This window comes from Triturus cristatus, chromosome 10 (genome assembly GCF_964204655.1).
Source record: "Triturus cristatus chromosome 10, aTriCri1.1, whole genome shotgun sequence".
In the NCBI taxonomy this organism is placed as follows: Eukaryota; Metazoa; Chordata; class Amphibia; order Caudata; family Salamandridae; genus Triturus; species Triturus cristatus.
The window spans coordinates 802496439-802513685 of NC_140593.1; the positions used below are offsets into that span (position 1 = coordinate 802496439).

The window sequence follows — 17247 nt, forward strand, 5'->3', positions numbered from 1 at the left end:
CACAAACACCCCACCTTGGAAGCTTGGTCAGCCAAGCCTCCATTTCCTGAGTAAACCCTGGCACATTCCCTTCCTCTCACCTTTGGTAAGAAGATGTATTCTTCCTCCAGCCTGACATTGCGGTCTGTGAACCCTGCATGTCTTTTAGGCTGTTACTCCCATTGCCTTTATAATTTGGTTGTGCAGGTGCTGCCTATGGTTCCCGAGGAGGCCCGGGCCATACTCTCCTAAGCTATGGCTGATGGGAGAGATCCAGCTAACTTCATAATCAGATGTGGGATGGACACGACTGACTCACTAGGCAGAGCTGTTTCTTCATTGATGGCCTTACGTAGCCATGCCTGGCTGAAGTCAACAGGCTCTTCAGGGGATGTCCAAGCTTTTATTATGGACATGCCCTCTGATGGCTCCTGTCTCTGTGGAGACAAGCAGATTCAGTGCTTGAGCACTTGAAGGACAGCAGAGCTACATCGCCCCCAGTCAGCCTTTCGCTCCTTTCATTGTCACAAAAGAGGCTTTCTGCTGTGTCTGCCCGCCCAGCCACCACAGCCCATAAGCCTCCCAGCCTGGGCAAGACTGAGGACATGTCACTCACAGACCCCATGGGTCAGGCAGCTAGACGTTGGTCCAGTCCACCCCCGCCCTTCCTCCCTCCATCAGGCACAGCCAGCAACCCCCTTTAGTTTGCCCTCCGACCATCACGGTCAACCAGTGGGAGTCAGGCAACGGCATCACCTGCACCACTGGAGGTCAACGGCATCAGACCGGTGGGTTCTCCAGATTGTCTGGAGAGGCTACTAACGTCCCCTATGTGACTACCCTTCCACCCATGCCATCCTCTTACGACATGCTGGCTGAGGTCCATGTCCCCTAACTCTGCCAGGAAGTAGCAGCTCTCTTGGCCAAGGTAGCCATAGAGATGGTGCCAACATCAGAAGCAGATCGTGGTTGCTATTCCCGCTACTTTCAGGTGCCCAAAAATGATGGAGGCCTTTGTCCCATCCTAAACCTGGGCCCTCTCAATTTCTTCCTGAAAAAGGAGAAATTAAAATGCTCATTCTTGCTGTCTGCCCTGGACCCAGGAGTCTGGGTGGTAGTGTTGGACTTGCAGGACGCATACTTTCACATCTCCATCCTGCCTGCCCACAGATGTTACCTGCAGTTCACGGTAGGCCAAGAGCACTTTAAGTTCAATATGCCTTACTAGAACCCCTAGGTTGTTCACCAAGATGATGGTTGTAGCTCATCCGTGAAGATCAGGGGTGCCAGTCTTCCTCTATCTTAATAGCTGGCTGTTGAAGGAGGCAGTGGTCTCCCACCGCCAGACTACGTCAGACCTCCTGCACTCGCTGGAGTTCACTATAAACGTGCCGAAGTCACACCTGACCTCTTCTCAGATGCGCCCATTCATCTGAGCTGTTCTGGACACAGTGCAGTTCGGGGCTAATCCTTCCGAAAGGCCAGTCCAAGATATTCAGGCTATGATACCGCTGTTTCAGCCTCTATCCTGGATTTCGGCAAGACTGACTCTAAGGCTGCTGGGTGTCTAGGCCTCCAGCATCCTGCTTGTTTCACATACCCAATGGCATATGCAAGCTCTGCAGTGGGGACTGAAGCTCCAGTGGGCGCAGCATCACAGGAATCGCTCCGACATGGTTCAGATCTCAGAGGGCACTGCAAAAGATCTGCAGTGGTGGTTAATGAACCTTGATTGAGTCATTGGCTGATCCCTCTCCCTTCCCCAACCAGATCTGGCTGTAGTGGCAGATGCGTAACTCCTGGGATGGGGCGGCCATCTGTTAGAGGTGCAAATCAGAGGACTCTAGTCTCCTGCGGATTTGGGACTCCTCATCAACCTTTTAGGGCTTTGTGCGATCCGGCTGGCATTGAAAGCCTTTCTATTCTCTATCAAGGGAGGGCAGGTGCAGGTGCTCACGGACAACACCAGCACAATGTGGTACTGCAACAAACCTTGCAGGGTGGAGTTCTATACCCTTTGTCAAGAGGGTCTGCACCTTTGGACATGGCTGGAATGTCAAGGCATATCCTTGGTGGTTGATCACCTGGCGAGTTCTCTGAACGCCAGAGCATGCAAACTGAGCCAAAGATGCCTAGCGGATCACAAATGGCGTCTCCACCCGGTGGTGGTGCAAAGTCTCTTTTAGCAGTGGGAGGAGCCTTCGTTAGATCTATTCACCACTGCAGAGAATGCGCAATGTCAGCAGTTCTGCCCGCTGGAGTTTCCAAGGCGGCTCTCGCTCTGAGATGCTTTTCATCTCAACTGGAGCTCAGGCCTCCTGTATGCTTTTCCACCCATACCACTCCTGCCTAGAGTTCTCAAGAAGATCAGGAACGACCGGGACCAAGTCCTCCATGTGACTTCGGACTCTGCACCAAAGAGTTAGTATCCCGAGCTGTTGAGCATTGCCATCAATCCTCTGATCAGGCTACCCTGTCAGGAGGATCTTCTGTGACAGCAGCAGGGGAGGGTCGTTCACCCAAACCTGTCAACTCTTTGCCTTCTTGTGTGGAGATGGAGCGGCGACAGTTGACAGCTATCAGCCTTCCTCCCGAAGTCTGTAACATTATCTTGATAGCCATGCGTCCCACATCCAAGATGGTATACGCCTGCCGTTGGGGAAAATTTGTGACATAGTGTTCAGAAAGACAGATCTGTCCCCTTTCTGCCTCCCATTCTCAGGTTCTCCTTTTCATCCTTTCTCTTGCCCAGCAGGGATCTGCTTTAGGCACTCCAAAGGGCTATCTCTCTTTTATTTCTGCTTTTTTGCAGTTGTCTCACCAGCCATCCCTCTTTAACTTCCCAATTGTAAAGAGTTCCTTGAAAGGTTTGCAACATTTGTTTCCACCTTCCCCTTTCATTATGCCCCAGTGGGAACTCAATCTCATCCTCACTTTTCTTATGTGTGCTCCCTTTGAGCCTTTGCACAATTGTCTACTCAAGCTCCTTACCATCAAAACAGCCTTTCTCGTGGCTGACATCTGCCTGGAGGGTCAGTCAGCTTCAGGCTTTAACATCCAAGCCTCTCTACTTCAATGTCTACCCAGACAAACTGGTGCTTTGTACGAGAGCTTTGTTTCTACCAAATGTGATCATTCCCTTTCATGTAGGCTAGCCCATTACTCTGCCTACTTGTTATGCTCTGCTGCATCCCTCCAATAAAGAGGAGTGACTTCACTGGCTGGACTCCTAAAAGAGCGTTGTTGTTCTACCTTGAGCGCATACAAGAAATCCGCGTGGACGACCAACTCTTCGTGAGGTATGTTGGAGCGAAGAACGGTTGGGCAGTGCAGAAGCGGGTCATCTCCAGATGGATCGTGCTCCATATCAAGATCTGCTATGCTCTGGCTAAGAAGAAAACCCCTGCGGAGTTTGTGTGCTCACTCGACCAGAGCGAAAGCTGCAACCACTGCGTTAGCACATGGACTTCCAGTCCTGTTCATCTTCCAGGCAGCTACGTGGGTCTCCTTGCCCACATTTACAAAGGACTACTGCCTGGACAGTCAGGTCCATCGAGAAGGACATTTTGTCCCTTTGGTCCTGTAGGACTTCTTCGAATGAAATAGATCCTCAAACCCACCTCCGGGAATGGTATTGCTTGGGTATGTATTCTAAGGTAAGAAATCTGTGGCGAGAAGTCTTTATCGGCTAAACAAGTTACTTACCTTCAGTAACTCCTTATCTGGTAGAGATGCTATCTAGCTGCAGATTTTTTACCGACCCACACATCCTCCCCATTCTACAAACAGATTTCTAGGGACAGGGCTCTTCCCTTTCAGGGCCCTAGTTTTCCACACCAATGGTCAGTGTTCTTTGTGGCTCAGCGCTCCTGGGAAGTTGCAAAAAGCAACTGCTGTCATTCGACCTATATAGTCCCGAGCAGGTCACTTCCGGCACGGATGACATCGACGATGTCATGTAAAGCCAGGGAAAATTTCTAGAACCAGTCTGACGCTTGGGATAATTCTAAGGTAAGGAATCTGTGGCTAAATAGAGTATCTACCAGAAAATGATTACTGAAGGTAAGTAACTTTTCCTTTGATGCAATAGTGTATTTAAATTACTTTTATATATTGAATATATTCTGTTTAGTAATGTCCCCTCTTATTTGCCTTTCTGGGCAAATAAGAACATCAAACAATTACGTACCCTCAGCCAATTTGGTACCAAAGAAAGCCACACATTTCCGTCCTTGGGTTCATCTTGAGATAACAATAGTTATGACCAGCTAGTACAAATGTTGGTTTTAGGAGCTCTGTCTTAGTCCTGGATGGGGAAGGTATCCTTCTAGGTGAAATGGAATTGAAGAAGTAATAGAAGTGCCACCTGTTGGGAGGGTAAAGTTAAAATGATGAAGTATAAGGATAATCTTTTCCTGCCACTGGCTGTGAAGGTGACCAAGGTGACATAGTTTTAGTGGAAATATTGCTTATCTAAGTCATGGGTGGATATATAATACATAAGGTAAAATAAACCAAACACAAGTGTTAGGTCTGTCCCAATGCTACGAAGTAGTTAAGGAGCATGCTGATATATTTTGAAAATTACTTTCCTCACCTCTGGCAAAGCAAGTAGAGACTGAAAGGAAATGTGTTGGGAACAAGTTTTGGGCATGTCTGTCCCTGTCCCTGGTGGAGGGGTTTCCTGCAGAACTGATTCGTTCTTTCATTGTAGTTTCATCCCCTCAGGTTCTTGCCAGGGCACCATCAAGTTCACTGTGGTATTTAACTCCGAAGGAGCAGCCGATTGCTACCGAATGATCAAGAGCCTGGCTTCTGCAGGTGAGTGAACATATGTGCCACTCAATGCTCTTGCAAAGCACCGACACCCTACCAGAGATCATACTCATTGTCCTCACCAACTAATGGCTTTAACAGGGGGTAAACCCATGCACCCACAGTGCCACCATTAATAGTCCACTTAATGCCTTTTCACAGGCCCACTAGATGCATCTCCAAGAGTCCCTCAGTCCATTTACCCAGTGCCCAGTTGTCTCCTTCATGCATCAACCAGGAATCGACAGTCTAGTTTTAGCAGGTGTTTGCTCACTCTCTGTCCCCACCAAGAGCCCACTTACATATGATGGCAGCACTGACAGCGTATTGAATGTCCTGGCGATAGGCCCAACAATCCACCCTCACAAAGAGGTCACTCACTGACAACTGAAAATCGTTACCAAAATCCACTTGTGTCCATAGCCTTGAGTACATTTAGATCAGTCACTGTCACATGGTCTGTATTGGCTGGTACCAAAAGGGCATATGTTACTAAATGGCTAGTAGAATGCCACATACCTGTATTAGTTATTTTAAAGTTTTCAAAGTTGATGTGCTAAAATCATAATTGTATATACCAAAATATGAACCAACAATTAAAGCTCATGATTACCATGAGGTCTGGTATCCTGCAGCACCTCTGACCCAGCCCTTCACAACATAAATGGAGACTGTAGAGACAGAGATGTTCTCTGGAGAGGAGCCCCAGCACTCAGAAACCACATTTACAAGGTGTCTGGTGCGGTGTACAGGTGAAATCTGAGCCTGGAACATCTCCTATGGTGCGTGTCCCAGAGGTGTGTTGTGGAAGTAGGTCATCTGAATACTAGTTTAGCATATGTGCCTGATGGATGGTATAATCCGTCACAACTGTGACGGACATCCCATCCGCTGTATTGCAAATCCCATAGTATACAATGGAATAGTAATTTAGAGGACGGGATATCCGTCACGTTTGGGACGGAGTAACCTTGTCTGCCAATATCGTATTCAAACTCTAAGTCTCGAAGTCTGCAAGTTTTGGGTCTGGAAATTTGTAGAGCTCATTTGACAAAACTCATTGAAACAAACTCGAAGATTGCATCCACTGCAGCCATATTTGAATAGGTTTGTTAAAATATCAAACATTCTTTCAATGATGGCTGCTGTGGGTGTGCACGCATCCGTAGCTGTTATCGTTGAATGGATTTATTTTGTTTTAACAAATCTATTTGCGGATGAGCATGTATCCATAGCTGCTATCAAACACAAAACAAGGCATTGGCAAAACCAACAGGTTTCCTATTTGCTTTGCCAATGCTTATTTTTACTTTGCCCTGGGATTGTTAAAAAGTGTTAAAAAGCATTTTTGCTTCAAATAAGAAGTATGGTTAAAAAGAGTATTGCTTTTCTGCCTTATTATAACTTCGTCTTATGTTAATGTATGTAAGCAGATGTACAATCTTTTGCTTCTAGATACTTTGACGTCTTCACCTCATCTCCAGTCATTTCCGACTGCCTCGATTTACAGCTACTCAGTACGGATGGCACCTCAAACCCGTAAGGACGTGAACCTTCAGTGCTTGTTTCATTCAAAGTGACTAATTATTGGTAATGAATAGGGCCAGAGAAGGAGAAAAGAGACATTCAAGTGCTCTCTGCATCGCCCGAAAAGGCAAAGCATGTAGGAGTCATAAATGCACCCATCCATGTACCACCCTACCAAAGTACTGTATGCCGAGGTCCAGAAGACGACCTCTGGTAGGGTTAAAGAGTGATTTGCCAAACCAAAAATATACTTTGCTTTGCCTGCTAGAATCGTTAAGAGGGCGGTGAGTGAGAATGGTTCTGTCTCCATGTCACTTCAACCTCTCCTTGGGATAATCTCATTGGAGAGAGAGAAGTTGTTGCAATACAAGTTCACTTTGCTTCTTTCATTGATTGAAGAGTTTCCTCAGTCTTCGGGAGGCTTTAATCTTTCTTATTTATTGTACGTGGCTTTAATTCAGATTAACCAACAAAGATCCCATTTGAAATGGTGGTTTAAGTTAATGTACACATTTGGAAATCTGTCTTGGGCAATCCACTTATTTTCCTGAGGGCATTAGCAGGTCTTGGTGTAAAGATTGCAACCATTTAATAACTTGGGTATGAAACAACAGATTTTAGCTGCAAAGCGAATAATGATCTATATTTTTGGGTCAGGTGGCTCAGTGGACCTCTGCTTCAATTACTTACGGGTAATTGTGTTACTCTGAGTCTCGTTCTCTCACTTCAGTTCATTACATCATGAAACAGTTCTGCCTCCACAGACACCACCAATCACAACATTTATTCCTGAATAAAACACCATCCACTCTATTTTTCCGCCCTGTTTTTGAAGACAGCAACAGACCCAACATCTTAAGTTGGCCTGGAGATGGAGGGAAGTTATTAATTGAATTGAGGGAGTAGGACTCAGAGTAATGCAAGTACAAGTAAATAATTGAAGCATTACTTCATCTTTCCTCCCTAGCTTAAACTCATCACCATGAAATGTACGAAAGCAAAACCTGGACAACTTTGGTTGAATGTAGAATAATATATGAAACAAGCATTTTCCCTATTGTCACTTCATAGAGATAAGAACTCAGTATACAAAAACGTCTTTGAAGTCCAAATCCTGCATCACTCTAAAATGGTAATAAAAACTACATGGAGTTGACCATGGAGGTGGCAGCCCAGCAGATGTCTTCAATGGAAGCCCCCTGAATTTCTGTCACAGAGGCTGACATCCCATTAGTCGACCTGCCCTGAACTTTTAAAGGGGAAGGAAACCCTGCCACCTTTTATGCTAAGAAGATCAAGGATCTGATCCATCTACTAAGAGTTGGGACCTACGACAGCCCCTACATTCACAGTGGCCAAAATGAACAAACAGAACTTGAGTCGCTAAAGGAAGACACCCTTACCAGGTACTTCAGAACACCTCTTCTAAGATAAAGGCTGTGAAGCCTTACATCTTCCTCACTAGTAATAGAAGGGAAGAGGTCGGGTAAGACAACCTCTTCCTCTCCTTGGAATGAAGAATTTATTTGGAACAAAGGAGGGACCCCATGTAGGATGATTTCATCCTTAAACACTCTGAAAAAATGGGTGCTTACAGGATAGGGACCCCAAGTCACCAAGCCTTCAAGCGGACGTTATTTCCACCAGAAAAAAAGTGTTTCTGTTTGCACCTTTTCATACATAGATTCTAGTGCCTCTAGCACAAATATAGGGCCCCCAGTAAGAACAGGCTTGGCAGGAGGACGAATATTATCAAACCCTGTGAATAAACAATGCACCAAACTAACCTCACCCATAACTTTCTCCCCTGTGCTTCTGAAAGCCCTGATAGCTGCCCACTGGATCTTCAATGTTGTGAAATTAAGACCCAAGTGAAACCCATCTTAAAGGAAAGAAAAGATTTGGACTACATCCACTACTTTGGGTTGGCATGTCTTGAACCACACCACTTGAGGAAAGAATCCTAATGTCTCAAATAATGTCTTAATTTAGATTCACTTCTAGAAGCCTACGGTGTTGTAGCCAAAATATATGAAAGTCGTCTCCTTCTTAACCCTATATTCTCAACTTCCAGGCCACTAGCCTAAACCTCGACAGGGTAGCCTGATGGAGTATCGGAAAGGCCAGAGGAGAAAGGCACATGAAGAAAACCACTTCCTGATAGGTTCTCATTGATATCAGTAGAGGATACCAACATGAGCGGGACCAAGCAGGAGCAATCAATATCACAGAGGCCTACTCTCTCCCTGATCAAAAACTTGACAATTAGGGGCAAAGGAGAGAACACTTAAAGGAGACTAAGATCTATAAGCAGGAGAGAGCATCACCTATTTCTCCCCCTGCCAGGGCTCCTTTCCCCTTGTACAAAATATCTCCAGGAGTGAGTTGAGAGGTGAGGCAAAAAAATTGACTATTGGTTTCTGCCACATGTGGCACAATCAAGCAAACACCTGTGGATCCAAACAAAATTTCTGTGAGGCCATGATCATCTTGTTCAGATTGTCTGCTTTCATGTTTCAGACTTCTGAATGTGAACTGCTGAAATCAATGTCACATTCAGCTCTGCCCAAGTGAAAATGTGGTCTGCTACCTTGGACGATGGAACCGATCTTGTCCCCCTCCCCTGCCTTTTGATAATCAACTTTGCAGTAATACTTCAGTCCTGATCAACACTGTATTGCACCCTAGAAAGAGGAAAAGGACGTCAGAGCAAGAAGTACAGCTTCCAGGTCTCTCCAGTTTGAGGATCTGAGTTCTTAAAATAGGGTCCAGAGTCCCTGAACCAGCTGGTTTTACATCCAGGCTTCCCATCCTACTGAACTGGCATCCGTCATACCGATTATCGGTGAAGAAGGGGGAAAGAGAACACCTTTCAACAGATTCTGACAATCCATCCTCCAATGTAGGTCCTGGAACATTGCTTGAGACGGAGGGATTTTGAAGACTGAGATTCTGAGATGCAGGCTTCCAATAACTCAAGATATGTCTCATGATCTTGTGGCAATGGAATCTGGGCGAAGGCATAACAAATATTATTGGTGCCAGATCTCCCTGAGTCTGCAACCATTTTGCTGCAGTAGGAGCTTAAATATTCAAAATGTGAGACCAGATCTTTAAAACTCTTCCCTGTGGATGAGTCACCAATCCTATGTCTGATCAAAATCCTGCTCCTATAAAAATTCGGTCTTGTGAAGGCTCCTGCTGGAACTTTCCTAGGTTCAACAATATCCAGAGTCAATGAGACCCATCCTCTGCGCACTGTTTCTGAAGGTAAAACATACCTATACATTTAAACATTGTTAACACCACAATATTAGGCTGTTGTTGAATTCTATAAGTGAAACATCAAATCCACAGCAGACTCAGAAGTTAATGCAATGTATTTGCATAAATACATTCAGACATAATTCAAAAAAATGTCCATGAATCCATCATAACATAACATCTTTGTTGTTAAACAATAAATTCTCATTTGTCCATGAGTTTTCTTGCTGCTCAATGCATTTCGAGCCAATGCTGGCCCTTCTTCAGGGGATTGAGTTCTACGAAAATAAGCGAAAATATAATGCAAAACAGATATGACACAAACATCATCAAGGTCAAAGCAGCAGCATAACAAAGAATACAAAAATTATGAGAGATGAATATATTAGTGAAATGAACACGCAAGAGCAAACAAAAGGCCCTTCACCATAGTGTGACGAATACACAAAAGAATACTCACTAAAAACTCAAGGACCTTTAACACATCTGAAATAATAAAAGATGCGTATCTCAATCCAAAACCTCCACTTCTAAACAACCCAAGAGAAATAAACCAAACTGATATGTGAAAGAAACGAAAAAATGAGTACCTTTTATATCACAGTAAGGGATATACTGGTTACCAAGCGGCTGGTCAAACACCTAAAAACATCAAATCAAACAAAAATCAGCCCGTAACTCTAATGCCGAAAAGGGAAAGAATCGTAGTCATGACCGCGTCAAGAAATATTTAAACAATATTTAAACATAATACCGTGTAGAATAGCCGGGAATCCTAGAATGCCAGAACCCCCAGTGGCGGCGAAGCAGACTCGGGAATACTCTGCCCCAAACACCGCCCGAGTTAAATACAAGCTCGCCGAATCGCGGGAGTACGCGGTCGGCTCAAAAACAATCAACAGACTAATGAACCAAAAAATGCAACCCGCGTATAGAAACAGAAGACGGAAACGTCCGTTCGCACCAACGAATACTGAAAAGAATAAAACCGCCATGTTGAAACAAATACTCGCATACTGAACGCAAATGACCACGCTCTCAATAAGGAAAAGACTACAAGACTTTTTCAACCAACATAGGAAAAAACACATACAAAGAATGACGTGTAAATGTGAAGGAAGAGAAAATGAGAGAGTGAAAATAAATGTTTCTCTTTGTTGGAGAGCTCTGGTTAGAGCAAAGAGAAACATTTTGGATCAGACGTCTTGATACTCTGATAGACAAAGGAATTAACGACAGAATTGATTGTTCATGTTATTTATAAATCACACACTATACAGTGACTGGCATGTTCTGTATGACGACTCCTGGTACTTTAATGTTTATGTGCTGAATTTTGATGTATCATTTCTACAATGCACCATACAATTGGTTTTGTTTTTATGTTTTTCCTTTATTTATTATTTATTTTCACTCTCTCATTCTCTCTTTGTTCATATTTACATGTCATTCTTTGTATGTGTTTTTCCCTATGTTGGTTGAAAAAGTCTTGTAGTCTTTTCCTTATTGAGAGCGTGGTCATTTGCGTTCAGTATGCGAGTATTTGTTTCAACATGGCGGTTTTATTCTTTTCAGTATTCATTGGTGCGAACGGACGTTTCCGTCTTCTGTTTCTATACGCGGGTTGCATTTTTTACACGGTATTATGTTTAAATATTGTTTAAATATTTCTTGACGCGGTCACGACTACGATTCTTTCCCTTTTTGGCATTAGAGTTACGGGCTGATTTTTGTTTGATTTGATGTTTTTAGGTGTTTGACCAGCCGCTTGGTAACCAGTATATCCCTTACTGTGATTTAAAAGGTACTCATTTTTTCGTTTCTTTCACATATCAGTTTTGTTTATTTCTCTTGGGTTGTTTAGAAGTGGAGGTTTTGGATTGAGATACGCATCTTTTATTATTTCAGATGTGTTAAAGGTCCTTGAGTTTTTAGTGAGTATTCTTTTGTGTATTCGTCACACTATGGTGAAGGGCCTTTTGTTTGCTCTTGCGTGTTCATTTCACTAATATATTCATCTCTCATAATTTTTGTATTCTTTGTTATGCTGCTGCTTTGACCTTGAGGATGTTTGTGTCATATCTGTTTCGCATTATATTTTCGCTTATTTTTGTAGAACTCAAGCCCCTGAAGAAGGGCCAGCATTGGCTCGAAATGCATTGGGCAGCAAGAAAACTCATGGACAAATGAGAATTTATTGTTCAACAACAAAGATGTTATGTTATGATGGATTCATGGAAATCTTTTTGAATTATGTCTGAATGTATTTATGCAAATACATTGCATTAACTTCTGAGTCTGCTGTGGATTTGATGTTTCACTTATAGAATTCAACAACAGCCTAATATTGTGGTGTTAACAATGTTTAAATGTATAGGTATGTTTTACCTTCAGCAACAATGCACAGAGGATGGGTCTCATTGACTCTGGATATTGTTGTGTTTTGTTGGCATTCTTTTGACTGTGTATGCCTCCCCTGCAGCACGCTTATGTTAAAAGTGTATAGAACATAGTGAATTCAACTGAAGAATTTTTATTTGGTAAACCCAGTGTGTGCCTCTCCACCAATTTTGTTATTGCAGACTTTCCTAGGTTCACCAAAACCCATTGTTTTTTTAACATTGAAATAACTCTCTCAATATGCTCCCCTACCTGAGCTCTTGATGAGGGGTAGCTAAGCCAATTGTCTAGGTGGGTGAGAAGTAAGACTCCCTCCTGATGAAGCAGTGCCACCAATGGTGCCAACACTGATGAAGACCACCAGGCTGAATTCAATACAGAAGGTAGAAATCTGAACCACTGTGAATTGCAAATACCTGTGATTTTCTTGAATCAGGATGTGCAAATGGGCATCCTGCAGATCGATGGTGGAGAGAGAAAGCCCTGATCGAAAATCATAAAAACGATGCTCTGCAGCATCACCATTTTGAAGTGAATTGTTACCACTCTCAAATTTACTTGTTTTTCCCGGCCTTCTTTTGTAGCCCTGAAATTATTGCCCTCTTGTTCCATAGTGCTAGAATCTCCTTCCGTAAGCACTTGACTGGAAACCTGGGAATGGGAATAAAGAGGATTTTCAAATCTAAAGGACAAGCAAATCAGATTATAAAATAACGTTCCTGATTCTGCTCACAACCCACTGATTCAAACATTCTTGTGCCAAACTGGAAGAAAATTCTTGATCCTTCTGCCTACCACATGTAGGTCAAGCTGCAGTCAATATTAGTCAAGACCCACCTGGAACTACCTGGCTGGGTTGCTGACTCAGTATAGTAATACCTTCTTTGGTTGAAATTGTTTACTTTGGGAAGATGAAGGCCTTGAATCTTTCTTGGGTGGGGCAGAAGAATACCGACATCATGATTTGAAGAAACCCCCCTCCCCCTGTATGGTACGACAGGCTTTCTGTCCTTGAATGCTTTTGTGATAATTATATCAATCTGTTCTCCAAACCTACTTTTTTCAAAAGGAATCAACTGGGTGGACTTCTCTGAAGTAGCAGTTTTTCACTTACTCTTCAAGATATTCATTGTAGCTTCTCTTTGAAGCCCATGAAGACAGAGTAGCAGACCTTAATATGTCAGAAAAGGAATACAAAAAACAACGTAACTTCTGGTTCCATAAGGACAAGGAGATCTGAACAATCAGTGCCTTACTGTGTTGCCTCTGCTAACTTCTCAAAGTCTCCGACCAGGGACTGACCAACATATTCTCAGTAGGTACCAACCGGAAGAGAAAATTATTTGCTGAAAATAACCTTTTTCAGGGCACTGCCCACCTTCTTATCTACAAATTACAGTGTGTTGGTTTGAAATAAGTGCTCCCAATTACGGTATCCAGAGTCGCATCAATCTTCAGTTTGTGCGGTTTAAAATCCAATGAGTTTTCAAGCGTGTTTGTTCTCTGTAAGAATCTGGACATGATGGAGTGATCTGCATCCTTCCATTCCTTGAAGATTAAATCATTACTTTATTATGTAGTGGCAGAGCAAGATAATGAGGTTTCATATTGTGGAAAATGGCCTCCTGAATCCTCAGGTGAGGAACAGAGAGAAGACCTCAAATTGTCTTTGATGTGGTCCAACAATTCTGGAATCGCCTCTCTCCTTATGTACTTGCCTAATGATGAAATACTGGGTACGTCACAGTCTGAAGCCAAGGAAGGATACTCTAGAATATGACTGCTGATTTTTGAAAGTTCGGAGGCTTTACCTTGTTCAGGGACTTTGCTGCTAAAGCCTTTAAACTACTGTTTCAGTCAAATTCTGCACCTCAGAAGCAATCATCAATAAAGAACTCCCAGGGGAAGAGGAGGACCCCTAGGTCTGTTCCTCCTACGAAACCTATACTCCACATATGAGGGATGAAGCAGCAACATGCCTCTTCTTAGCAAGCATTTTCCCTCCATTATGGCACTACAACTAGAAGTACATAAATGATGTGCTGGGGCACTAAATTCCACATGAGCTACTTGAAACCAATCAATCACTGCATCCCAGGACGATAATGAGCCAACCATGCACCCAGAACTGCAAGGCCACTGGGCTCACATTATTCTAAATAGTCTGCCACAGATAATAAAAACTCTCAAAATCGCAAACATATTATTAAAAAAATTATACCACCCCAAAAGGTCCCTCACAATTCAGCAGGAGAGGCACTTACTTCGGGAGATACTTGCAATTCTTTTTGCACCGAGGCGACAAACCCCCAGAGCTGGTCGGTCACCATCTTTGTCAGCTTAACGATACCATGTGCTCCCAGAGCAGTGCAGTGCAACCCTACCAAGCAGCTTGGCGGCGTTTATATCCTGTTGTGATTGCTGGTGTCGGTGGAGGCAGGACTGCCTCATGGTGTAATTAATTGAAGTGAGGGAGGGGCGATGAGGTAATGTATCCACTTCATGAGCCTCTGTTCGACCTCATGGTCAAAGATTTAAATCCCAGTGGCTCCCCTCTTCTTTTCTGCCTTTCGAGGCTAATAAAATAACTTCTATTGATTTGGATTACAATACACATCTGTAGTCCGTCCCAAGATGCCCCGATGAGTGAGCGTGTGCCTTACAAATACACTTTTTTGAAAAGTACCGTAGAGTAAGAGACAATGACACTTAGGTTTCTGCGCCATTCTCTGAGGCTGCCCTACAACAGAACATCTCATCTCTGCCTCTGATTTCCCTCCCCCCACCGGTGTCCCAGGATGAACGCATCAAACTCATGTGCTTCCATCTCACAGAGAGTTTCCATAAATTGTACCCCAATATTGTCCTACTGGCCAATTATGTTGAATGATTTCAAGGTTCACCCCATTAGAGTTAGGAAGATTTCAAGCGCTTCCTAATTCTTATGTCATATTATTGCCCTGCCTAAATTAGTTAATCATATTATGACAACAATCTAGGACTACGAGAAGGAATAATAAGTTCTTAGATGGGGTGTGTGGAGGAAGCAAAGTTGAATTTTTTCTGCAAATATTTTACTTTTATTCTTGTACAAACACACACCTAAAGTTGTTAATCACCTCCTAAAACTCTAGCCGTCTTTTGCAATTTACATAATCTACACTGCTAGGGATTCTCTGTTCTTCTACTGGGTATATTCAAACTCTAAGCCTATAGTAGCTCAGATCGCTTACACAACCCCACATACTCTGAAGGAGTTGGCCTTCATGGGTAGATAAGAGACACCTGCTAACCGCTCTAGCATATTCAGAAGGAGTAGGCTTTCATGGGTAGATAAGAGACTCCTTGCTAACCTCGCTAGCATCCCGGAGGCTGTTGCTCCACCTAGTTGCTTACTCGTAGTCCTGGAAGCAGCACACTAGTCTATTATCCCAGGGGGACCATCCTACAGAGTGTCATTCTAAATCATGTCCCCTTACGCACTGAGCAAGACGGACGACAGGCTTGAACGACTAGGTTGAAGTAGCTGTACTATTAACTATCCACCCAACCTATCTATTAAAAAAACACAGCTAAACCCCTCAAACATAGATTGCTTGAATCTAATCCAGAAATCCTTATATCTGATCCTTATTTTTGCCAAAAAAAGGAGCCATTACCAGCGATCTGATCTTTTATACCAAAAGAAGAGCCCAGTGGAGGAAGGCGTTCTCCTCTCTTCTTAAGATCGCAGCTACTAAGAAATTCCCTCATTGCCTAAGACTCTCAGCAGCCCGTCTCCCACTTTCAAAGCTACTGTTACCATATCCATCTACAATAATGGGACTATCCTCATTCAAGCCTCTGATCGTAATCTAGGATTATTTGATGAGAGTTTCTCCCTCTGTAGAAATTCCCTGACTCACAGTGATCCTCCCAGATCCCTTAGGAAATCTAACCCCTCACCCATTCCTCACATCGATCCTCCCAGATCCTCTAGGGAATCTACCCATTCCTCAGGCCCCACAAGCTTTCTCCCTACCTAGCCACAATCTCCTACGGCCTTCCCCGGCTTCCTTGGACATAACTATGCCGCTGACGGCTCAATCTGGACCCCCCTTCACTCTTTGACCCATACTCCCCTGACGCCCGAGTTCCACCCCCATTCCAAAACACCCTCCCAACCTTGGCGCCCATCGGGAAATCACTGTGTGAATGCCTTCGCCAGGGATGGTCCCTCCCAACGCCCCCTCGATTGTTTACCATGCCTTTCCCCACCCTCGTGAACGACTCTTCACCTTCCTTCTCCAAGTCCCGTGGTCCTCAACCCTGTCATGCCTCTAGACTTAAGGAAATCAATTGGGAGTTGCAGTTACTTAAATCTGACATACAAAAGCTTATAAACACCTCCTCTGAGCTGGCCCTTGAATTAGCATCCGACAATGTGTTGCAAATGATCCTGCCTGTGACCACCCAATCCCATCTCGAACCCTTGGAGCGGAAGAATGGATATAGGCTGCCCTCATTGGGACGGTATTGAAACACCACTCCCTCCCCTAACGACCCCTCCAGACCCATTAGATGCAAGAAACTCCTGTCTGACCAGGACATTCGCTCCCTCCTACCAGCTTACAACTCCACCCTAACGGACAACTCAAACATACATGAACCCGTAAAACCTACGACACTAAAGCCTACTAGTGCAGCTGGACTCATTCAAGCACCCCCCCACCCCCCCCCCCGCCCCCCCGGTGTCCATCCAAACGAATACACTGAACCCCCATAGAGCTCCCAGATATAATTCTAATGTCCTTAACACTGATAACCTTAGGCAAATTCACATTACCCACCCGTGTCACACTGACTCCAAATCGCATCTAAAATGCATACTATTCAACTGTAGGTCTGCGGTGAAACATGCTACCGACATCGCTGACCTCATCCTAGATAGGGAACTAGACCTCCTAATCCTCACTGAAACCTGGCTAAATGACTCATCTGGACCTGTCCTTGACATCCTAGTACCCCTGAGCCACAACATAATCAGACTTGATAGAGCTAAGAGAACGGGTGGAGGCATTGCTTGTATATTCCATAACAGTCTCTCAGCTAAGCAATCTCCCACTGCAGCTCTCTCTTCATGTTAATATCTCTCTAAAGGCATTATCAGCAAACATACAACTTTATGCAATCTTCACATCTTTTACCATCCCCCGGGAGACAACCTCCCTGTAGTCTAACAAATTATGAAACCATCTCATCCAACGTGGAGCGACATTGTCC

At 44.0% G+C, this 17247-nt stretch overlaps 1 protein-coding gene across 3 annotated transcripts in view; it reads left to right on the forward strand.

Annotated features, from left to right (window-relative positions):
- Window positions 1–17247, forward strand: part of LOC146790029 (uncharacterized) — a 205528-nt gene that overhangs the window by 150178 nt on the left and 38103 nt on the right. For all 3 annotated transcript variants that reach the window (XM_085630161.1, XM_085630160.1, XM_085630159.1), the window contains 2 exons: window positions 4708–4800; window positions 6250–6333. In XM_085630161.1, coding sequence (XP_085486287.1) covers window positions 4708–4800; window positions 6250–6333 — 177 coding nt within the window. The remainder of the gene's footprint in view (window positions 1–4707; window positions 4801–6249; window positions 6334–17247) is intronic.